At 37.2% G+C, this 24,579-nt stretch overlaps 1 protein-coding gene across 8 annotated transcripts in view; it reads left to right on the top strand.

Annotated features, from left to right (window-relative positions):
* HOOK3 (hook microtubule tethering protein 3) overlaps positions 1–24,579 on the top strand; it is a 115,791-nt gene that overhangs the window by 78,598 nt on the left and 12,614 nt on the right. For 5 of the 8 annotated variants that reach the window (XM_019828496.3, XM_023252550.2, XM_019828495.3 and 2 more), the window contains 6 exons: positions 35–175; positions 12,993–13,080; positions 15,804–15,809; positions 17,721–17,755; positions 21,140–21,222; positions 21,786–21,886. In XM_019828496.3, coding sequence (XP_019684055.2) covers positions 35–175; positions 12,993–13,080; positions 15,804–15,809; positions 17,721–17,755; positions 21,140–21,222; positions 21,786–21,886 — 454 coding nt within the window. Of the gene's footprint in view, positions 1–34; positions 176–12,992; positions 13,081–15,554; positions 15,755–15,803; positions 15,810–17,720; positions 17,756–21,139; positions 21,223–21,785; positions 21,887–24,579 lie in introns of those variants that run through there. The other 3 variants (XM_045055478.1, XM_023252551.2, XM_045055481.1) reach the window with 2 other exon arrangements.

The raw sequence follows: 24,579 nt of genomic DNA, 5'->3' as shown, positions 1-24,579 counted from the left end.
TACTACATAATCAGCTTTTCTTTTGTTCATTCAGGGAGAAACTTATTCGTCTTCAGCATGAGAATAAGATGTTAAAAATTAACCAAGAGGGTTCAGACAATGAAAAAATTGCCTTATTGCAGAGTCTTCTGGATGATGCAAACCTACGCAAGAATGAACTGGAGACAGAGAATAGGTAAGGATGTATGTAGATGACAGCATTTTGACACAGGTTTTCTCTGTTTTCCTTGATTTTGATTCCCTTAAACAAAGATTTGGATTGTATGTTGAGTAGTGATAATGTGTTATTCCATTTCATTTTAAGAGAACCTTAATCCATTTTTCTGCTTACAGATAGACTTGCATAAAAGTGTTGTGCCTCTTTATAATAGCATTCCCCTCTTTATTTCTTCAAGCAAACTGATACCAACCCCCCCACCCTTTTCCCTTTCTAATTACTAATTAAAACCAGAAGATTAAAAAAAGTCTGATTATTAATTCAATCTTTCACAATTTTAGTTCTATTCATTATCAGAATAATACAGTTTACCCTGTTTTTATAAGCTAATGTGTTGAAGGATCAGTTTTGAGAAAAACAGGATCCATCAGAACTGAATTGACAAGAGTTTTTTTTCTTTTTTTTTTCAAACCTGTTATTTCTTGTGACCCTGAAAAGAAGTCATTCATTTTATAAACAATTCAATTATGAGAATTCAGAATCTGGAAATTTAACAAGAAAATCATTATGTAGTCATTCAAAGCAACTGTACAGCAGTAGCTTACTCTGGAAAGAATTACATTTATATTTTGTTGTGACAGTCTTTTAGTTCTTTTCCTTTTTGGAAATGTTTCTTAGATACCAAACATGGTGTCTTTTCCTTTTCTTAGTGTTGTGATATTATGTCATTTTTGAGGGATTTGACATTTTCATTAATGGTTTCATAGTTTGCTTGATATTACAGTTTCTTTATTATGCCTGATTGATTGGGCATTTCCCAGGTGTGAGTCAACAATGTTATGACCATTTTACATGTCCTGCCCTTCTTGGCCTTTAATTTTATTTATTTATTTATTTATTTATTTATTTATCTGTCTATTTATTTAAATGTTTATTTATTTTTGAGAGAGAGAGAGACAGCATGAGCAGAGGAGGGGCAGAGAGAGAGGAAGACACAGAATCCGAAGCAGACTTCAGGCTCTGTCAGCACAGAGCCCAATTGGGGCTTGAACTCAAGAACCACAAGAGCATGACCTGAGACAAAGTCAGACGCTTAAACGACTGAGCCACCCAGGCACCCCTGCAGTTTGATTTTTAAAGCTGCTGTGGTAAAATCAGCAAAAAGCATAAATAACAGGGTGATTATTAGAGCATAATAAAGCATAAAAAGGAGGACAGTTTTATATCAATTCTTAGAGCATAGAGAATGAATATTTTTTTTAAATACTTAGAAAAAGTTTAGAATGAAAAGTGGAGAAAAGGGACTTGCAGAAAGCAGCTTGGCAATCGTGCAGCCCCATGGGTGAGAGCACTTGTGTTCATCTCCATCGTCCTTTGCTTCTGGGCTATATTTTAGCCATCTTTAGACAGGAAGGTCTTCCCTGTACCCTAATTTTTTTCCAGTGAATCAACACCCATAACTTCCTTTATAATGCTTTGCATTGTTTCTCACAGATCTTATGGCCATTGGTCTTCTCTGATCAGAAAAAGAACAACTACTTGTCATTTACACAGCACTCATGTTGTAGATGACTGATTGCCTCCCAGGTCCCAATGCCATTTACAGCTGTTTACACTTTAGTATTGTGTTTGTTTCTTTTTTTAAAATCATTTTATTTTTTTTCATTATGATCAGTGTACTCCATCCCCACCCACCTCCCCTCTAGTAACCATCAGTTTGTTCCTTATAGTTAAGAGTCTGTTTCTTGTTTTGTCTCTCTCTTTTTTCCTTTCTTTTGCTCGTTTGTTTCTTAAATTCTTTTTTTTTTTTTAATGTGTATTTATTTTTGAGAGGTAGTGTGTGAGAGTGGGGGAGAGGCAGAGGGAGAGGGAGAGAGGGAATCCCAAGCAGGCTCCATGCTGTCATCACCAAGTCCGACACAGGGCTTGAACCCATGAACCCACTAACTGTGAGATCATCATCTGAGCCAAAATCAAGTGTTCAGACACCCAACCCACTGAGCCAGCCAGCCAGGCACCTCTTTTTCTTAAATTCTACATATGAATGAGTTCATATGGTATTTGTCTTTCTCTGAGTGACTTATTTTGTTTAATATTATACTCTAGCTCTATCTTGTTGCAAATGGCAAGATTTCATTCTTTTTTATGCTTAAATAATATTCCAGTGTGCGTGTGCATGTGTGTGTGTGTGTGTGAATACATCTTCTTTATCTATTCATCTTTTGATGGACACTTGGACTGCTTCCATGGTTTGGCTGTTGTAAATAATGCTGCAGTAAACATAAGGATACATGTATCCTGTTAAATTAGTGTTTTTGTATTTTGGGGGTAAATATCTGGTAGAGCAACTACTGGATCATAAGGTAGTTCTATTTTAAAATTTTTGAGGAATCTCCATGCTGTTTTCCACAGTGGCTGTGCCAGTTTGCATTCCCACCAATAGTGCAAGAGTGTTCCTTTTTTTCCAGCTCCTTGCCAACACTTTTTTCCTGTGTCTTTGATTTTAGCCATTATGATATTGTAGTTTTGATTTGCAATTCCTTAATGATGAGTGATGTTGAACATCTTGTCCTGTGTCTGTTGGCCATCTGTATGTCTTCTTTGGATAAATGTCTATGTTTTCCACCCATTTTTTAATTGGGCTATTTGGGGTTTTGGTTGTTGAGTTGTGTACGTTCTTTATATATACTAGCCCTTTATTGGATATGGTATCTGAAAATATCTTCTCCCATTCCATAGGTTACCTTTTAGTTTTGTTGATTGTTTGCTTTGCTATGCACAAACTTTCTATTTTGATGTGGTCCCAATAGTTTGTTTTCTTTGCCTCAGGAGACGCATCTACAAAAGTGTTGCTACAGCTAATGTCAGAAAGATTACTGCCTGTGCTCTCTTCAAGAATTTTTATGGTTTCAGGTCTCACAGTTAGGTCTTTAATCCATTTTGAGTTTATTTTTGTGTATGGTATAAGAAAGTGGTTAAGTTTGGGTGCCTGGGTGGCTCAGTCAGTTAAGCGTCTGACTTCAGCTCAGGTTATGATCTCACACTCTGGGAGTTCGAGCCTTGCATCAGCCTCTGTGCTGACAGCTCAAAGCCTGGATCTCACTTCAGATTGTGTGTCTCCCCCTTTCTCTGCCCCTCCCCTGCTCATGCTCTCTCTGTCTCTCTGTCTCTGTCTCAAATATAAATAAAAACATTTAAAAAAAATTTTTTTTAAGTGGTCAAGTTTCATTCTTTTGCATGTGGCTGTCCGTCCATTTTTCCCAACACCATTTGTTGAAGATTAAATGACCATATAATTGTGGGTTTATTTCTGAGTTTTCTGATCTATTTTGTGTATTTTTATGCCAGTACCATAAAGTTTTAATTACTGCTGTTTTGTAATGTAACTTGAAATCTGGAATTATGATACCTCCAGATTTTTCTTTTTTAAGATTGCTCTGGCTACTCAAGGTCTTCTGTGGCTCCATACAAATTTTAGGATTTTTTTTTTAGTTCTATGAAAAATGCTATTGGCGTTTTTGATAGGGATTGCATTAAATATGTAGACTGATTTGGATAATACAGACATTTTAACAATGTTTGTTCTTCCTTTTAAAAAAAATTTTTTTTAACATTTATTCATTTTTGAGAGACAGAGACAGCGTGAGTGTGGGGATGGGGGCAGAGAGAGAGGATGACACAGAATCTGAAGCAGGCTCCAGGCTCTGAGCTGTCAGCACAGAGCCCTACATGATCTCACAAGATCATGACATGAGCCAAAGTCGGACACTTAACCGACTGAGCCACCCAGGCGCCCCAACAATATTTTTTTTTCCCAATCCATGAGCATAAAATGTTTCTCCATTTCTTTACTTCATATTAAATTTCTTTCATCAGTATTTTACAGGTCTTTCACCTCTGGTTAAGTTTATTCCTAGATATTTTATTGTTTTTGGCGCAGTTGTAAATGAGATTGTTTTCTTAATTTCTTTTTCTGCTGCTCTATTATTACTGTATAGGAATGCAATAGATTTCTGTATCTTGACTTTGTATCCTGCGACTGAATTTTTTTTATCAGTTCTAGTCATTTTTTGGTGGAGTTTTCTATAAGTGGTACCATGTCAAGTGCAAATAGTGAGAATTTTACCTCTTCCTTACCAATTTGGATGCCTTTTATTTCTTCATGTTGTCTGATTGGTGTGGCTCAGATTTTCAGTACTATATTGAATAAAAGTACTGAGAGTGGACATTCTTGTCATATTCCAGACTTTAGGGGAAAAGCTCTGTTTTTCACCATTGAATATGATGTTGGCTGTGGATGTTTCATATAAGGTCTTTATTATCTTGAGGTATGCTCCCTGTAGATCTGCTTTGCAGAGGGTTTTTAATGTGTTAATGGGTTTAGTTTCCTGATACTTTGTTGAAGATTTTTGCATCTATATTCCTAAGAGATATTGGCCTATGGTTCTCTTTTTTTGTGGTGTCATTATCAGGTTTTGGTATGATCAGGGTGATGCTGGCCTCATAGAATGAATTTGGAAGTTTTCCTTTCTCTTGTATTTTTTGGAATAGTTTGAGAAGGATAGGTATTAACTTCTCTAAATGTTTGGTAAAATTCATCTGTGAAGCCATCTGGTTCTGGACTTGTTTCTTGGGAGTTTTTTGATTACTGATTTAATTTCATTGTTAGTAATTGGTCTGCTCAAATATTCTATTCCTGCTTTAGTTTTGGTAGGTTACATGTTTTCCAGGAATTTATCCATTTCTTCCAAGTTGTCCAATTTATTAGCATGTAGCTTCTCGTATAATACTGTTAAAATTGTTTGTATTTCTGTCATGGTCATTATTATTTCTCCTCTTTCATTAGTGATTTTATTTATTTGGGTCCTCTCTCTTTTGTAATAAGTGGCTACAGGTTTATCAAATTTGTTGATAGTTTCAAAGAACCAGCTTTTGGTTTCACTGATATGTTCTAATGGATTTTTTTTTTTTTTAAGTTTCTATATAACTTCTATCTGCTCTAATCATTATCATTTCATTCCATTTGCTGAGTTTGGGTTTTGTTTGTTCTTCTTTTTCTACTTCCTTTAGGGGTACGATTAGATTGTTTATTTGAGATTTTTCTTCTTGATGTAGGCCTGTATTGCCGTAAACTTCCTTCTTAGAACCACTTTTGCTGCACCCCAAAGATTTTGGACTATTGTGTTTTCATTTTCATTTGTTTCCATGTTAAGTTTTGATTTCTTTGATTTCTTGGTTGACCCATTCATCGTTTAGTAGTATGTATTTATGCTCTTTGCAGATTTTTTCTTGTGGTTGATTTCTAGTTTCATAGCATTATATTCAGAAAAGATGCATGATATGACTTTGATTTTGTTGAATTGGTTAAGAGATTTGTTTTGTGGCCAAATATGTAATCTGTTCTGGAGAATGTTTCATGTGCACTTGAAAAGAATGTATATTTTGCTGTTATTTTGGAATGTTTTGAATAAGTCTATTAAATCTAGTCTAGTATGTCATTCAAGCCACTGTTTCCTTCTTGATTTTCTAAGTGGTTGGTCTGTCCATTGATGGAAGTGAGGTGTTAAAGTCCTCTACTGTTATTGTATTACTACAGATTAGTTCCTTTATGTTTGTTAGTAATTGTTTTATGTATTTGGGTGTTCCCATGTTTCATGCATAAATATTTACAATTGTTATATCCTTTTGTTGGATCATCCCTTTTTTATTATCTTATAGTCTCTCTCTGTCTCTTATTGCAGTCTTTCTTTTAAAGTCTCCTTGTGGGGCGCCTGGGTGGCTCAGTCGGTTAAGCGGCCGACTTCGACTCAGGTCATGATCTTCCCGTCCGTGAGTTCGAGCCCCACGTCGGGCTCTGTGCTGACAGCTCAGAGCCTGGAGCCTGTTTCAGATTCTGTGTCTCCCTCTCTCTGACCCTCCCCTGTTCATGCTCTGTCTCTCCCTGTCTCAAAATGAATAAAACGTTAAAAAATAATAATAATAAAGTCTACTTTGTGTTTTAGAAGTATTGCTTCCCTGGCTTTCTTTTGACATCTATTTGCATGATGAATGTTTCTCTATCCCCTCACTTTCAATCTGCTGGTGTCTTGAGGTGTGAAATGAGTCTCCTGTAGGCAGCATATAGATGAGTCTTGTTTTTTTATCCACTCTGTCACCCTGTGTGTTTTGGAGCATTTAGTCCATTTACATTCAACGTAATTATTGATAGATTTGTGTTTGTTGTCATTTTGTTACTTGTTTTGTGGTCGTGTCTATAGTTTTTCTCTGATCCTTGTTCTCTTTCATCGTTTATTGGCTTTCTGTAGTGATATACTTGGATTCTTTTCTCTTTATTCTTTGCATATTTATTACTGGTTTTTGATTTGTGGCTACCTTTAAGTTTGTATATAACATCTTCTGTATATAGCACTCTATCTTAAGTTGATGGTCGCTTAAATTTAAACCCATTCTTTATTCCTCTGCTCCTTGTTTTAGGTATATAGTGTCATATTTTGCATCCTTTTCTTTTATGAATCCCTTGACTGATTTTTATAAAAACATTTATTTTTCCTACTTTTGTGTTTTTTACTTTTCATATTCCTTTATGATCTTTCCTTTCCAAAGAATCCCCTTCAGTATTTCTTATAGGGCTGGTTTAGTGGTCATGAACTCTTTTAGTTTTTGTTTGAGAAACTCTTTCTGTCACCTATTCTGAATGATAGCCTTGCTGAATAGAGTATTCTTGGCTGCAAATTTTTCCCTTTCAGCACTTAAAATATATCATACCACCCCTTCTAGCCTGCAAAGTTTCTGTTAAAAAATCCACCGATAGCCTTGTGGGGTTTCCTTTATGTAACTGTCTTTTCTCTTACTGCTTTTAAATTTTTTTCTTTATCTCTGCTTTTTGCCATTATATTACTATGCGTCTTGGTGTGAACTTTTTTGGGGTTGAATTTTAGGGGGAGTCTCTGTGCTTCCTGTATCTGGATGTTAGTTTCCTTCCCCAGATTGGGGAAGTTTTCAGCTATTATGTCTTCAAATAAATTGTCTGCCCCCTTATCTCTCTCTTCTTCTTCTGAGATCCCTATAATGTGGATGTTATGTTTGATGGAGTCACTGAGTTCCCTGTGACTATTCTCCATTTGCTTAATTTTCTTTCCTCTCGTTTGCTTAGCTTGGTTATTTCCCATTACTGTGTCTTTCAAGTCATCTAGCCTGCTATTTATTCCATCAAGTGTATTTTTAATTTCATTTATTGTATACTTCATCTCTGATTAGTCATTTTTTAAGAAAAAGTTTATTTTGAGAGAGAATCCCAAGCAGGCTCCATGCTGTCAGCACAGAGCCCCGCACAGGGCTCGATCCCACCACCTTCCAGATAATGACCTAACGTGAAATCAAGAGTCAGACACTTAACTGATTGAGCCACCCAGACACCCTTCTGATAAGTCATTTTTTTATCTCTTTGTTAAGGGTCTCACTGATGTCCTCCATGCTTTTCATAAGTCCAGTGAATATCTTTATGATCATTACCTTAAATTCCCTATCAGGCATATTATATGTGTCTACTTTGCTTTGGTCTCTTGCTGTGGTGTGGTCCTGTTCTTCCATTTGGGAAACATTTCTCTGTCTTCTCATTTCATTTTGTTTTCTGTGTCTCTTTTTGTTCAGAAAGCTACTTCTCTTACTTTTAATGATAATAGCCTTATGAAGAAGAGGTCCTGTGGTGCCTTGCAGTGCAGTGTCCCCTGTTCCCCAGGGCTTGGCACTTCAAGGAGTCTTGTGTGTGTACCCTGCTGTTGTGTCTTGACCTTTTTGTCCTTCAGGCATTTGTCTGTAGAGGCTCTCTTTGCATATTGTGGGCAGTGTTTGGTCCCCAGCAGGGGTGGGGTGCATTTTAATGTGCAACGGTGTGCTTGGAAAATGAGGACTGCCCCACGAAACATGTGGGTTGGGAGATGTGGTGTTGGCAGGGTTTGCACTATCTTCTAGGGGAAGGGGACCTACAGTGCTGGGAGGGACTAAGGGGAGCATGACTGGGAAGGGCAGAACATCAGGAGCAGTGCTTGGTGCAAAGAAGTTAGGTAGGAGTGGTGATGTGTGTTTATGCTCTGGGACAGGGAAAGGGAAATGGTGACTACCAGCTCCTTGTTCCTGGAGGGGTGTCTGCGTGATCCGTGTCTCTCTAGGCCACATTCTGAGATGGACAAATCACTCTCCCTCTCATCTGCCCTCAAACTGCTGGTTCTCTGCTGTATTTACTTACACTGCTGTTGGTCATGCTGTCTCTTTACAGACTGGGGCACCACTTCCTAATGCACTCAGGTCTCTACCAGAACCAAGCTCACCAGTTTTTAAAATTCCAGGCTTTAAGTCCTGCTCGTTTTAAGAACTCATAAAATTTGGCCCCTCTAACTTTCAAAGTCAAATATTTTGAAAGTCTGTTTTCTGCTCTTTCTGGCTCCCTCCCCGCCACAGACAGTCATGGTCTGTTTCACTCCCAGACCGTGGCTTTGCCCTTGCACCTTCTTCCATGTGGCCTCTTCCCTACCTTTAGTTGTGAAGTTTGTTCTGCCAGTCTTCGGGTCATTTTCTAGGTTATTTACACTGATGTGAATGTTACCTAGTTGTAGCTGTGGGCCACAATGAGCTTAGTCATGGTCCTCCTACTCTGCCATTTTCCTAGCAGAACTATTTCCTGAATTACAGTACTGATAACTTATATTTATAGTATGACCATCTGTAACCTATAACAATAATAATATTAATAATAGCAGTTAATGTTTATTAGCTTTTGTCTGTTCCAAACATTGTGCTATTTATTTTAAATATGTAGTCTTATCTTTATTAAAGTTTTATTGGTGAGGGAATTTGGGCTTAGACCCAGGCTGCCTGAATTCAGAGCCTCTATCTAATCCATCCTTCCTTCCTTCCTTCCTTCCTTCCTTCCTTCCTTCCTTCCTTCCTTCTTTCCTTACTTCCTCTTTCTCTTTCCCTTCCCTTCCCTTCCCCTTCTTCTCCCCCTGCCTTCCTTCCCTTCCTGCCTTTCTTTTTTGAAAGATTTTATTAAAAAATAATAATAAAAATAAAAATAAAAGATTTTATTTTTAAGCAATCTCTATACCCACTGTGGGGCTTGAAGTCACAACCCAAGATCAAGAGCTGCACGCTCCATTGACTGAGCTAGCCAGGCACCCCATCCATACTCTTTCTTGCCAAGTTATCTTTTTCCGTGTTTGCAAAACTTTTTTCTTTCTCCTGCAGAGCATTTTTTTCTCTTCAGGATTAGTTAGTTCTTACTGAGTTTAATAAGTAAGTAGATGACCTTGTCTCTAACTTAATCTCTTACAAGTGTACAGCATTAGACTAGTACAAAGAAACTTGAGTTCCACTGAATCTTTTAACTTAAACACAATTTGTTCAGCACCGGTACATTGTCTGTCAGAAGGAAAGGTTTATAGTAAACCTCCAAAGTCCTTTCCAATTAGTTTTCTCAGCAAGTTGGCATTTTAAAAATCTGTAATACCTGCTGACCCTCACTCAGGGAGCTTTCTCAAAGCATACGTGACCTTGTTCCCTTCCTGCCCAGAGTATATTGTGATTGCAAGCTCATCCTCTTTCTGTACATCCTTGAAAATTATATGTAAGTAATTTTTAATTAATATGTTAACTAAACTTCTGTAGGGGGAGAAAATAAGTAGAAGCAATTCACACTTATAGAGTGCCTGCTCTGTACAGGTACTGTACTAGACACTATATAATACCTTACTTTTCTAAACAGCACCATGAAGTAGGTATTAGAGTCCTCATTTATTTTGGCTTTTTGAAGTTTGCATTTTTTTGAAAAAAGGTGAGCTCATATGTTTACATAGCTTCATACTTGTATGTGTGTAAATACTTCACACTTTTGTTTGTTTATTTCCCATTAATGTTTGGGGTATTTGCTTGTCTATTCCCCATTACTGAAAATTTGTGTTGTTTTCAAATACTCCCAAGGAACATCTTGGTAGACTTATTATATATGGCATTTACCAAGGCCTAATAGGCTTATAGTATTTGTTGACTAAATAATTTCAAAAATGGCCAAATGGATGGTTGAAATACTCTAATGGTTTGAAATATATTTCCATATTACTTTCTGAAAAGATTGAACAAAGTTACAGTGTCACTAGTAATGTATTTGTATATCTCCCCATATTGAATATGGATTTTCAGATAATTCCTTCACTATTTAAAAAACACCGAGGGGTGCCGGCGTGGTTCAATTGGTAAAGCATCCAACTCTTGATCTCAGGTCAAGATCTCACGATCTTAGGTTGTGATTGCACAGTTATGGAGCATGGAGCCTGCTTGGGATTCTTTCTCTACTTCTTGCTCTGCTCCTTCCCCCCCAAAAATAAATAAACTTTAAGAAAATAAATAAAATAAATAAAAGGCACCTAGATTTTCTGTTCCTTGATGTGAAAAACATTAGTTATTATCATAGATTTGATTGAATTTTCAATGTGATTGTCACTAATTATAGAACTGTAACATTTATGGGAAGAATTTCTTACAGTTTGTTTAGTAAAAAAAAAAATGCTTATTGAATTTTCTGGCTGTTTAGATTCTAAATGTTCATTGCCCTGTTTTGTCCTTAATTTGAGATAGTCTGGCTTCTACCATTCCACTAAAGTATTTCCTACTAAAATAACCAGTCATCTTGTAAATGGCCATTCCAGTGGGAGCATTCAAAATTTTATCTTTCCTCGTGTCTGTTGTATTCATTGTTGTTGATCATCCTCCCCTTCCTTAAACTTTTTAAAATTTCAGTTAAAATACCTCTCTTATGTTTCTCCTACTTCTCTTCAGGGTGATGTTCCTCTTTCTACCCTCTGGTTGGTGATTTGCCATGGACCATCTTTGTTCCTCTTTTCTACTCTTCTTTACATTCTTTCTAATCGATACTATTTTTGTTCAAGGCTTCTGTTAACTCCAAATGGCTCTCACATCTATCTTTTCAACTCAGATTTCTCTTTGTGCTTCAGATGCAGAGATACAGCTGTTTGACAGATAACTCAAGGTGCTGCATTTTCAACAACTACAAAATGAGCTTACCTTCATTTAGCAACCTGCTTCTCCTATATTCTCCTTCTCAGTAAATGTTTTCCAAAAGCTCAAACCAGAATTCTGAGTGTTATTTTTTAATCCTTGTATTCTTTTGCCTTTTAGATATATTTCATCCTTGTTCCCTCCTCTTTCAGGCATATTTAGTAATAATTGTAGTAGTCTCCTTCCGGTCTTCATGCCTTCACTTTGACCTTTTTAATAACATCTTCCATCCTCAAATCAATGTTATCTTTGTAAACTATTTTTGATTAAGTCTCACCCTCTGGCAATCCTTCAAAGATTCCAAGGAGGAATCCCAAGACCTAGAGAACCAGGCTGGTATACTGAGTGTTGCATCATAATGACTTAGAGGATGTATGAGGTCCAGAATCAGCATTCTTAAAGGCTGAGTTATTCAGCTAGATTTTAGGCCAGATCATAGGATAAGTTCTAAATACACATTTCATGTAAGGCTGTACTCAACAACCTCTCCTCTTCTCTGGTTTCATCTAGCCATTGTTCCCCTCATAGACATGCCATTCTTAAGGAATTTTTTTTATTACCTATTTTAATTTTAACTTTACCTATTTTAATTTTAATTTTAGGTAGACTCCAGATCTAATGTGGGGCTTACCTCACAACCCTGAGATCAAGAGTCACACACAGTACCAACTGAATGACACCCCCATACTTAAACAATATTGGGGAGGGGGACACCGGAGTGGCTCAGTCAGTTAAACATCTGACTTTGGCTCAGGTCATGATCATGATCTGATGGTTTGTGAGTTGGAGCCCCACGTCCAGCTCTATGTTGACAGCTCAGAACCTGGAGCCTACTTTGGATTATGTGTCTCCCTTTCTCATGGCCCCTCCCCCTGCTCGCTCGCTCTCTCTCTCTCTCTCTCTCTCTCTCTCTCTCAAAAATAAACATTGAAAAAAAAATAGAATTTTTTTTTTTTAATTTTAAGTAGGCTCTAGACATGCCATTTTGAACTCACTGTGCCCCCTCATATTTCTGTGTGCTTTGGACATGATGAATTCTCTGTCTTAAATCCCCTTTCCATCCTTAATCACTTAAGTGTTTTATTTATTGTTCTAGTCTCAGTTCAGTCAAGCCTAACTCCCCCATACAATTAGATTTAATTCTTGCTGCTTTGAGCAATCATTATTCTTTTTTGTACCTCTATGTTATATGTTGAGGTATTTATCTTGTATTTTAACATTTTGCTTCCCCACTAAATTCCTTGAGTACAGGGATCTTTTAACACCATGCTGAGCATGGTGCATGACACATAGTGTGAATAAACATGTATTGAAGTGAATTTCAGATAATTAGATATGCATAAGTATACTGGTATGACAAGATATGTCCACTAAAATACCCTATTTGAAATCATCATAGAAATTTCAAGTAAGGGGCACCTGGGTGGCTCAGTCATTAAGTGTCTGAGTTTGTTGCTCAGGTCACAGTCTCATGGTTCATGAGTTTGAGCCCTGCATCAGGCTGTCTGCTGTCAGTGTGGAGCCTGCTTTGGATCCTCTGTACCCCTCTGTCTGCCCCTCCCTCACTTATGCACAAACACTCTTTCTCAAAAATAAACTTTTTTTTTTTATTTCAAGTAAAACAAAAAATAATCTGAACAGTGAGCTGCACTACTATCTTAGCTTTGTGTTGCTAATTATACTGTGTCTCTAACCAATATGAAAACCAAGGGAGAAGGTATAAGTAAGTCTGAACTTGACAAATTAATATATGTTTGATTTCTAGGCTGGTGAATCAAAGACTTCTGGAAGTACAGTCACAAGTTGAAGAACTGCAAAAATCTTTACAGGATCAAGGCTCAAAAGCAGAAGATGTAAGTTTTAATGTGAACTGAGCATGGTCCAAAAGTTTCACAATGTTAAGAAAAGCTATAACTTTTATTTTTTTTTTTGATGGTCTCTGTCAAAATAATTTATAATTATATTCGTTATAGAAAAAAAAAACAGTGTTTTCCTTTTACTAATGTTCCTTGTGAAAAGGAAGTACTTCATTGTCTGTTTTGGAATCCTGCTGGGAATTAGAAGTTTATTTGTAGTTATTAACTAAGGAATTCACTTTGTGGGGTTTTTGTTTGTTTGATTTACAGAGTAGAGAAGCTAGGATTTTTTTTTTTTAAGTTTTTATTTATTTATTCATTTAAGTTGCCTCTACACCCATCGTGGGGCTCAAACTCACGACTCTGAGAGCTAGAGTCACATGCTCTTCCGACTGAGCAAGCCAGGCTCCCTGAGGCTTTGTGTTTTAAATGTACTCCTCTCAGTATTCAGAGTACAGGGTTTTTCCCTCTGGTCAACATCAACAAAAATGCTGTACAAATTTAGTATGTTCAAATAGAAATTTTTTTTTTTAATTTTTTTTTTAACGTTTATTTATTTTTGAGACAGAGAGAGACAGAGCATGAACAGGGGAGGGGCAGAGAGAGAGGGAGACACAGAATCTGAAACAGGCTCCTGGCTCTGAGCTGTCAGCACAGAGCCCGACGCAGGGCTCGAACCCACGGACCGTGAAATCATGACCTGAGCCGAAGTCGGCCGCTTAACCGACTGAGCCACCCAAGCGCCCCAGAAATTTTTATGTATAATTGATATTTTTGATATTTTTAAAAATAGTGTTATTCCTAGAAATAACCACCTCTGGATTTCTGAATCCCTCTTACTATCCCCAGCACTGCCCCACTCAATATAAGTTCACTGACCTTCTTTTTATATTCTCTTATGCAGAGTACTGCATGTCTGTCATAGCCTTGCCTGCTTGAATGGCACGCTCACACTAGAATATCGTAAATGCATTAAGCCAGGAACTAGATGGACTTTCATCTTCTCATGCTCACTGTCTATCACAGTGCTTCTGTAGCACATAATAGTCAGTCTCTGATGAAAGTGCAAATAAATTAAATTTTCCACATCTTTTACATTTAATAAGCAGTATACAGTAGAATTACAACAATAAAGTATTCAAAAATAGTTTAATCTTTGTTTCAGTCAGTTGGTTCTTTTTTATTATTGCTGGTATAATTTGCTATAAACTCTGGCCTTTGAGTATAAACCTACACAGTTGCTTCCATTGGTAGTCTTTTTGGAGAATGTCAGAACTACAGATCTATCATTTCTTTCCAGCCTTATAAATATAAGAGGGCATGAAAACAAAAGGAACCAAAAAAGGGGTATTAAATCAGTATATTACTCAAAACCTCCAAATATTAGATACAAAAAGCTCATTATTGACCTAATTTTAGGAGTTTCATAAACATGTATCTGTCTTCTATTGACAGTATCCTCTAAGATCGGTGGTTTTAGTTTATCCTTTAATTAATGTGTTGATAGTCTTTCTTAGATCCCAGATTGATTCCTAGTTCCTAAAATTGTAACCAACATCCAACCTACCTTATTCCCTTATTAAAATAGAACTAGTTTGAAATGTCATAAACATACTTGATTAAACATACTTTTAATCCAGAATGCTAAACCAGGAAGAGGTGAAGCAAAACCACCATTAGTGTATTAAAGTATTAGGAAGCCCAGCTAAGTTCTTAGAGATGAACCAAAGTGATTTCTTCAGTGAAATCACTGGGTCCCTTAAACTGAGGTAAACGTAGACTTTGTTTTGGTCTCTAAAACTTTGAGGAGACTTTTTGTTGATTTGTTATGGTAGAAAGAGGAAGGGCATGTGGTACATAGGAAGTAAGAGTGGCAGAACATCAGTATCAGCTCTACTTTAGTGTTATAGCGATAGCCATTGTACAGGCTTGATTCTCTTACTCAGAGACACAGAGGAAATTTATTCTGTAAAAAATAATTTTGTGTAGCCTGATTTAGATATCACTGTGGTAATCAAATCTAATTAAATATGCTCTGTGCCATCACTTTAAGAGAACATATTTCAGAAGTGAGATCCTGGCCCTAAAAGTACTATTTGCATAAGTTAGTCCATTTATTTGACTGCCCAGATTCTAAATGTCTTGCTCTAAATTCTTAGATATTTCCTCAGAGTTCCTATTCCAATAGGAACTTTCTCTGATATGCCTCAAAATGGTGTGGAGAAAGTATGTGGTTCTTTCCCCCAGCAAATGTTTGATGCTTTCATCTTCTCTTTCACTACCTTACGGCATTGCGTCTCCAGAGTATGTAGTATGTAGGACAACCTGCCCAGTGGAACTGGTCCTCTCTGGAGAACATTATAATTCCTGCCTATTTCTGTTATCAAAAGCACAATCCTTTCATGTGACCTTAAGTCAGAGTAGGATGGTTTACACATTTTTATTATTATTTTTATGTCATTTATTTTTAGCATGGAAGCAGAAAAACATTGTTATATCCAGTCATATGGATAATTTGAGCTAGCCACATTGTATAAAACTCCAGAGAACGAGACAGGATGAGGACACCATAGAAGAAAGAAAACTGTACATTTTTGAAAAAAAAATGCATAACTTTTACTTCTATTCATGAATTACTAAATCGTTCCTTCTATTGGCTGCTGTGTTTGCTTCATACTAATATGTCCTCTCTGTCTCTTGGCATGGTTTCTGCTCAAAAGGCTATTGTAAGTATGGCTTCCTATTCATTTCTACATATTGAGCAACTTTTTGATTTATGTACATTCTCTTCCATCACAGTTGATGGTATTAAATTTTTAAGTGATGCAAATTTTATGGAAAATGAATATACCAATATATTGCCTTATAGGTTTATGCCCTTTACACTTAAGATATTTAAGAGGATATTGAAAACAAGTCAAACCAAAAAACCTCTGCTCTTATTTTTTTACCATCCCACTTCTCTTCTACCCCCGTTTATAAATCACATTGAAGCTATTTTCCTATTGCAAATAGTAACTGGCCTCCTGCCACTACTTCAATAGTAACAGTCTTTAGTGGAGAAGTGCTGGAGCATCGAAAACATGGAAGTAAAGACCATGTATAAACTTTGGAGTCTGGCCGACCTGGGTGTTAATTTTGGGTCTGCCACTTGAAATCACTGAATGTCTCCCCAGTCTTACCTCCCTCACCTATAAGATGGGGCTAACATTGCTCACATTGTGAGATTAACATGAGACTGCGTGCGACAGTCTGTACACAGTACACACAGTGTCTGGTATATTAACCATTCATGAGGTAATTATTGTGTATTATCTCAGTTAAAACTAATTTTGCTAAATTCCAGTCAAAACACAAATGCAAAGTTGTAGTTAAAGTATTTAGAAAATATGTTCACTTTACTCTCTGTACTAAAGAAGGAACAAGCAATAATTGAAAGTTAATAGGTTAGTCCCTTTTTTTTATATTTGGGGGAAGCACTGATAGAGGACCTTATAATCCACTGATCTTGCTCTAGTTAATATACTGAGCAAAGAAGCAAATTGGATAAATTCCAGAGCTGTGTTACAATGGACTTGAATGAATAATTATAGTAATCGTTATTAAATAAGGTGACTGAAAATCAAAGAACTTAATGTGAGGTTTTTTCGCCCCTCACTGCTGCTATTGGCTGATTGGACAGTTTGTTTTATAAGCTGGGTTTATTTTATTAACTGGGTTTGGCTGAATTTATCTCAAAATGGAATGTTTGATAGAATTCGTTAATAATATGTGCCCTACAAGTATAATGAAACCTAGTGGTCCTATGTAGAATGCCATTATTTTTTGTTTTTAGGTCAATTCTGATCTGCTTTTTAGGAGAATTTTTAAAAAATAGCCAAAGCCGTGTTCTTCAGTCCATTAAATTCTGTGCATATGCCATCCTTCACATTCCCATACCATCACATAAATTATTTGTGTGCATATTCAGAAATCTCGGAGTGAGTCAGTATTTATGGAAGTTAATCCCAGTATATCTATCATGATACAAGGAAATTATACAGTAGATAAAGAATATGTTAGGGAAAAATCTGTTATTGTTTTTTTTTTTAATGTTTATTTATTTTTGAAAGAGAGAGAGAGAATGCATGTATGCAGGCAAGGAAGAGGCAGAGAAAGAGGGAGACAGAGGATCCAAAGTAGGCTCTACACTGACAACAGAGAACCCCATGTGGGGCTTGAACTCATGAACCATGAGATCATGACCTTAGCCAAAGTCAGATACTTAACCGACTTAGCCACATGCCCTGGGAAAAAATCCATTAGAGTTACTAGAGTTCTAGCTACCTGCCTGTTGACTCCAAGAATATTAGGTCTATATATAAATGGTCTTCTCAGTCATTTTCTCCTGACCCTCATGACTATAGAGATTTCAGATATGCAGTTCCTGGGTATTTTATACCAATTGCTATCAATCAGGGGCTGCTCTCTCTCTAACCAAAAAGAAATAGACCTAGGTACATTGTGTATTTTGAGCTCTTTGACAAGAGAACTTACTGAGAATTTATTCAGAGTTGGTTACTACTGTACTCTTTATTTTAAAAAAAATAATTTATTAGTTAAAATGTTAAATAAACTTCTTTATTTTCCATTTTCAGTCAGTTCTTCTAAAAAAGAAGCTTGAAGAACATCTGTAAGTATAAAAGCTGTTGAGTCTCATTATCCTATTTTCTAGTGAAATAGAAGTATTTTGTTAGATGGTTACAGAGTGTCTAGGCCATGGCACAGGTGGCCCCTGAAGATAAGGGAAATTATAAGACATGTTAATAGTGTCTAAAGGGTCATCTCAACCCAAGGTCCTTAAATCAAAGCAATTACTGCTTTAGAACTGTTTTCTCAAATAAGATTCCTGGGTTTTACATCTTTGTGATAGTATTTATAACTAACTATAGTGAGGAGTTTGAGACAGTCTAGATCAGGAGGCAGAAACCTTTTTCTGTAAAGGGCCAGAGAGCTTTTGCAAGCCATGATCTGTGCCACAATCACTTAGCTCTGTAATCTGAAAGCAGCCATAGACTGACTATAAACTGATGTGACTATTCCAATAAAACTTTATACTAAAACAGGCAGCAGGCTGAATTTGGCCCACAGACTATCGTTTGCCAGCCCTAGAGTATAGCCAGCTGAATCTTTCTTTTGAAGTAAAGTTTTAAAGTAGTACAAAGCTATCAGTAGCAGATTTGCAAACATATCCTTCAATTGCAAATACATCTGAAAATGACTTTTTAATCTAAAGATGAAATAAATTTTTTCAAAAATTTTTTGTTTATTTATTTATTTTGAGAGAGAGCCAGCGAGCAGGGGAGGGACAGAGAGAGAGGAAGAGAGAGAATCGCAAGCAGGCTCTGCACTGTCAGCGCAGAGCACGATGTGGGGCTTGAACTCACAAACCGTGACATCATAACCTGAGCTGAAATGAAGAATTGGAAGTGTAACCATCTGAGCCACCCAGGCACCTCCAATTTTTTTTTTAACATGAGAAAAGTGAGATAATCCTAGCAATGGACACTTGCTGGCAAGTCTAACAATGGGCAGATTCTTAATGTACTAGTAGACAGAAAATGGTACCTTCTAGCCATTGTGAGGTTACCTAGAGCCTGAATTCTGTCCTTTTCTTATTCCCATTTCTTTATTGCAAAAAAAGTGGAGTACCTGTTGTTTCATAAAACTGACCATTGTTCTGTGTTCATTTACATGGTAATTATCTTCATCTAAAATAATTTATTAGTGATAATGAGGCCTATGTTAGTTTCCTGTGGCTGCCACAACAAATTACTACAGCCTGGGTGGCTAAAAAAAGCAGAAATTTATCCTCTACCAATTCTTAAGACTAGAAGTCTAAAATCAAGGAAGTGATTCCTTCTGGGGGTTCTAAGAGAGAATCTGTTCCATACCCCTCTTCATGATGGCTGCTAGCAGTCCTTTGTGTTCTCTGGCATATAGACACATCATTCTATCTCCGTCTTCACATGGCATTCTTCTCTCTGTCTGTTTTATCTTCACATGGCCTTCTAATAAGGACATCAGTCATTGGATTTAGGGCCCACCCTGATTCATTATGACCTCATCTTAACTAATTATATCTGCAAAGATGGTATTTTCAAATGATGTTACATTCACAGGTACTGGGAGTTAAGACTTCACTATATCTTTTTTGGGAGATACAATTCATTCCACAACAGGGTCCATAGACATTTGAAATGGTCATTCTCATGCACATTTATACCTGCAATGGAGGCTGATTTACACATACCAAGTTGGTAAAATTTAAAAGTCCGGCATACTAAGAATTGCCAAAGCTGTTGGGTAATGGTAGTTCTAATCCACTGATGGTAGGACTATACATTGATTTACTTAGTAAACTGAACATGCACCTATCCTGTGACCCATAAGTTCTGCTCCCTGTATAAGCCCTAGATTCCTAGAAATGCTGTTACCATCTATCAGGAAACATGTAGAAGAACGTAAGAAAGTACGTTGTAATCATAGAAAAGTAGAAACAATACAAATGCCACCAATTGTAAAATGATAGATAGAATGAAGTATATTCAAACAGTGTGGTAAAATATGTAACTTAGGGCCAACACACCAACATACATGAATCTTGAGAGCACAGTGTTAAAGATGGAAGTCACAAGAGCAATACATACAGTATAATGTATAAAGTAAAATCGGGCAAAATTCAGCAGTATATTGTTCAGGAATGCACACAAAGTCTTACACAAAAATCAGGAGAAAGGTGAAAATTCTGGGCTTGGGTTCCCTAAGGTTCTGTGATAATTTGTCTCATAACCTGTTTCTTTACTAGGTTAAATTTTCTTATTCTTTAAACTATATATTTATTATTTATCTAGATATATCACATTCTCAAAGAATTTGTTTAAAAGATACTAATTTATTGAAGTATTATACGTAGGAAAAAACAGGAATAGACTTAACATAGTGCTGTTTTCTTCTTAGCTTTTTTTCCCTGTGTTTTCCAATTTGTGCAGCCTTTTTTCCCCTCTCATAAAGTGCCAGAATTATGCATATTATATAACTACCAGGAAGAAACTTTCTGTTCACTTTTTACTTTTGTTTTGGAATATAACTTACATAAAGTACACAAGTTCTAAGTTCCTAAGTCTAGAGCTTGATGAATATTTTCCTACAATATAAAGGTAACCCAAATCAACATGTAGAATACTTCCAGCAACTCCCCGGACTCTTCGTTTTCCCGTCTAATTGATTCCATCCGCAAACTAGCCACTATGCTGCTCTCTTATCACCTTTCATTGGTTTTGACACTTTCTGAACTTCATATAAAAGGAATCCTACAGGGGCTCCTGGGTGGCTCAGTTGGTTAAGCATCCAACTTTGGCTCAGGTTATGATCTTGTGGTTCACAAATTTGAGCCCTGCTTCGGGCTCTGTGCTGACAGCTCAGAGCCTGGAGTCTGCTCCAGATTCTGTGTCTCCCTCTCTCTCTGCCCCTCTCCGGCTCTCTGTCTGTCTCTCTCTCTCAAAAATAAACATTAAAAAAAAAGGATCCTACAGCACTACCCTTTGTATCTGACTTACTATGGTCACCATTATTCTGTGGAATCTATCCTGGTGGGTGCATGTACCATTAATTCTTTTTTATTGGAGGATTGTGTTCTTTCTGTTCATTTTTATTTTTAGAATTTTACTTTTTAGAATAAGATTTTGCATTGTAAAACCTCCGTAAAGTTTTAAATTAATTTTTATAATATACTTACTCCTAGAAGATGAAGATCACTAAATTCTTTGTACCTTCTTGTGCATGTTTCTGTAAAAGAAATGATAACTTTCAAAGTCTGAGATTTTTGTCTCTATTTTTTTTTGCCTATTTTGTGTGTGTGTTTTAATTCATGTTGGATTACGCTTTTTATCCTTTTTTGTTTCATAGCACTTGTGTGCTATGCAAGTGTATCCCAAGAATAAAGAACTTAAATCTTTCAAGTGGAGAAAAACACGAACCAGTAGTAGGTGACAATGTGTTATATATTTTGTTGCAGGGAGAAGCTGCATGAAGCCAATAATGAATTGCAGAAGAAGAGAGCCATTATTGAAGATCTTGAGCCACGATTTAATAACAGCTGTGAGTTTTTCCTAATTAGCATAGTTGTTTTTAATTGAAGTATAGTTGACATATTACCAATTAGCATAGTTTTAAATTCGTTAGCCAGGCATTACCCTAGTAATAAGTTTATATAAAATTCTTTCAGAAATAGGTCCTGTTACATATCCTAGCAATTAAAAAATTTGTCTTATTTACAGAGTATATAATCATCTTCAGATTATTTCTGATTATACTTTTGAGTTTTTCCTTAACTATGGATGCTAATGAATATTTTATGAAATTAGCTATTTTCATAGTAAAGTTGCATGTAAGTCAGCCAGATTTTGACTGCTTTTGATATTTACACATGTAGGTAGCCTATTAATTCTTTTGTGTGGAGCAGGACACAGACTTTTCCCCACTGTGGTAAAATCTACATCACATAAAAAAAAATGACCAATTTAACTTTTCTTAATTATATAGTTCAGTGACATTAAGTACATTCACATTGTTGTGCAACCAATATTTCCAGAACTTTTTCATCCTCCCAAACTGAAACTTTGTGCCCATTAAACACTAATCCCCCCCCCCCCCATCTGTAGCCTTAAAAATTGAAGAACTGCAAGAAGCTTTACGAAAGAAAGAAGAGGAAATGAAACAAATGGAAGAACGATATAAAAAATACTTAGAGAAAGCCAAAAGTGTAAGTATGAGTTTCTGGGCATCTCACTCCACTTTCTTCTTCTTTTTTTTTTAAGTGTTTATTCTTTATTTTCTTACTGTTTATTTTTGAGAGAGAGATAGAGTGTGACTGGTGGAGGGGCAGAGAGAGACGGGGAGACACAGAATTCCCAGCAGGCTCCAGGCTCCAGGCTCTGAGCCCGATGTGGAGCTCGAACTCAAGAACCACAAGATCATGACCTGAGCCAAAGTTGGACGCTTAACCGACTGAGCCACCCAGGGGCCCCATAAATATTTTATTTTTGAGAGAGAGAACAAGAAAGAGTGAGTGGGGGAAGGGCAGAGAGAGAGAGAGACAGAAGATCCGAAGCGGCTCTATGCTGACAGCAGCGAGCTCATTGTGGGGCCTGAACCCACGAACCACAAGATCATGACCCGAGCCAAAGTTGGACATTCAACCGACTGAGCCACCCAGGTGCCCCTCCACTTTCTAATCATGTTTCACTGGTCATCCAGTTTAGTGCATATACAGTGACTTCTCATGCCGAGAGCTATCAGAAGAACAAAAGAAACCTTTGACAAAGAAAAAGCATGAGGAAGAAGCAGTGATCAAAATAGATCACCCCACAGAATAGTTATTAATTACCAAGAGGAAAATGTTCCTTTATGTAGAAAATAAGTGGCAGTCACCTCCTTAAGTAGTAATCAAAATTAGCTACACTAATGGTAGGACAGCCAACATCTTATGCCTCCTGATGGAGTATCATTGTCATAATATTTAACTTGAAGCTAAGCAACCTATTAAACCTAACTCAGTTCCCAGGGAAAATGAGTTTATTGGAACAAATTAAATAACACCTTCAGGAAATCATCAGATAAATCAAGAACTGGGGATAAAAGTTAATGTTACAAAAAACAAAAATAGGCATTTGAGTATGGGGGAGGACAAGAGGCTGTTCTAATTTTTTTTTTTTTAATTTTTTTTTCAATGTTTTTATTTATTTTTGGGACAGAGAGAGACAGAGCATGAACGGGGGAGGGGCAGAGAGAGAGGGAGACACAGAATCGGAAACAGGCTCCAGGCTCCGAGCCATCAGCCCAGAGCCTGACGCGGGGCTCGAACTCACGAACCGCGAGATCGTAACCTGGCTGAAGTCGGGCGCTTAACCGACTGTGCCACCCAGGTGCCCCAGAGGCTGTTCTAATTTAAAAGAGCCCAAAGGGATCTAAGTACCAAATGTAATGCGTTAATCTTTGAGTCCTATATTGGTGGTGGAAGGAGCAGTTATAAAAGACATTTTGGAGACACTTGTGGAAATGTGGATTTGGAACCCATAGTGATGACTTCTAGAATTGTTCATTTTCTTACAGATGATGATGATCTTGTGATTATGTAAGAGAATATCCTTAGTCTAAGAAGTATTAAAGGGTTACATGTCATGAGGTCTGCAGATTATTTTATTGTTTTTTTTTTTGTTTTTTTTTTTTGTTTTTTTTTTTTTATTTTAGAGAGAATCTTAAGCAGGATCAATACTCGGCACAGAGCCTGACACAGGGGTTGACACATGGCTTGAACCCATGAATTGTGAGGTCATGACCTGAGCCAAAGTTGGATGTTCAACTGACTGAGCCACCTGGGCGCCCCATGCTGATTACTTTAAAATAGGCTCCCAGGGGTGCCGGGGTGGCTCATTCGGTTAAGCATCTGATTTTGGCTCAGGTCATGATCTCACAATTCATGGGTTCAAGCCCCACATTGGGCTTTCTGCTTGCAGCACAGAACCTGCTCTGGATCCTCTTTCTCTCTCTCTCTCTCTCTCTCTCTCTCTCTCTCTCTCTGTCTCTCTCTCTCTCTGTCTCTCTCTCTCTCTGTCTCTGTCTCTCTCTCTCTCTCTCTCTTTCTCTCCCTCTCTCTCTCTCTCTCTCTCTCTCTCTCTCTCTCTCTCATAAATAAAATAAACATTTAAAAAAAGGTGATGCGGGGGGAGCTCCCAAACAAGCAAGTTGTCTGTGTGTGTGGAGACAAAATGTGGCAGTGCAGCAGTTGGCGAATTAGGGTTAAAGGAAATGGGTTTTTATTGTTCCTCTCTTTCAAGTTTTCCCTAGGTTTTTTTTTTTCTTTTTTTAACGTTTATTTATTTTTGAGACAGAGAGAGACAGAGCATGAACAGGGGAGGGGCAGAGAGAGAGGGAGACACAGAATCTGAAACAGGCTCCAGGCTCTGAGCGGTCAGCACAGAGCCCAACGCGGGGCTCGAACTCACAGACCGCGAGATCATGACCTGAGCCGAAGTCGGACGCTCAACCGACTGAGCCACCCAGGCGCCCCAAGTTCTCCCTAGGTTTGATCAGTTTTGATAGTAAAAGTATTGGTCCAAAAAGCAAAAAGACCTTCCCCAGAAGACTGCCAGTAGGCCAGCTAGAAGTGCATCACATGCCCATGCCTAAACCAAGCCACTGGCAGAGTAGGATATTGGGTCACAGTGACAACCATCAGGATCAGCTCTCTCAGAGACAGAGGGTAGCTAAGCCACTTTAGAAGAAAGGGAAAGGGAGCACAGCTGTCAGTAATGTGTGTTGTAGTATTCTTTATTAATTTTAAGCCAGAATTACTTCTTAAAATTGATTCTTTACATAGATAAAAGTTTTATATAATTGAAAGCTACAATTGAATAGTATTTCATACATTCAAATTTTAAGGTATCCTTGTAAGAT

Source organism: Felis catus, chromosome B1, assembly GCF_018350175.1.
Source record: "Felis catus isolate Fca126 chromosome B1, F.catus_Fca126_mat1.0, whole genome shotgun sequence".
NCBI classification, from domain to species: domain Eukaryota; kingdom Metazoa; phylum Chordata; class Mammalia; order Carnivora; family Felidae; genus Felis; species Felis catus.
This window is presented reverse-complemented; position numbering and strand designations above follow the sequence as displayed.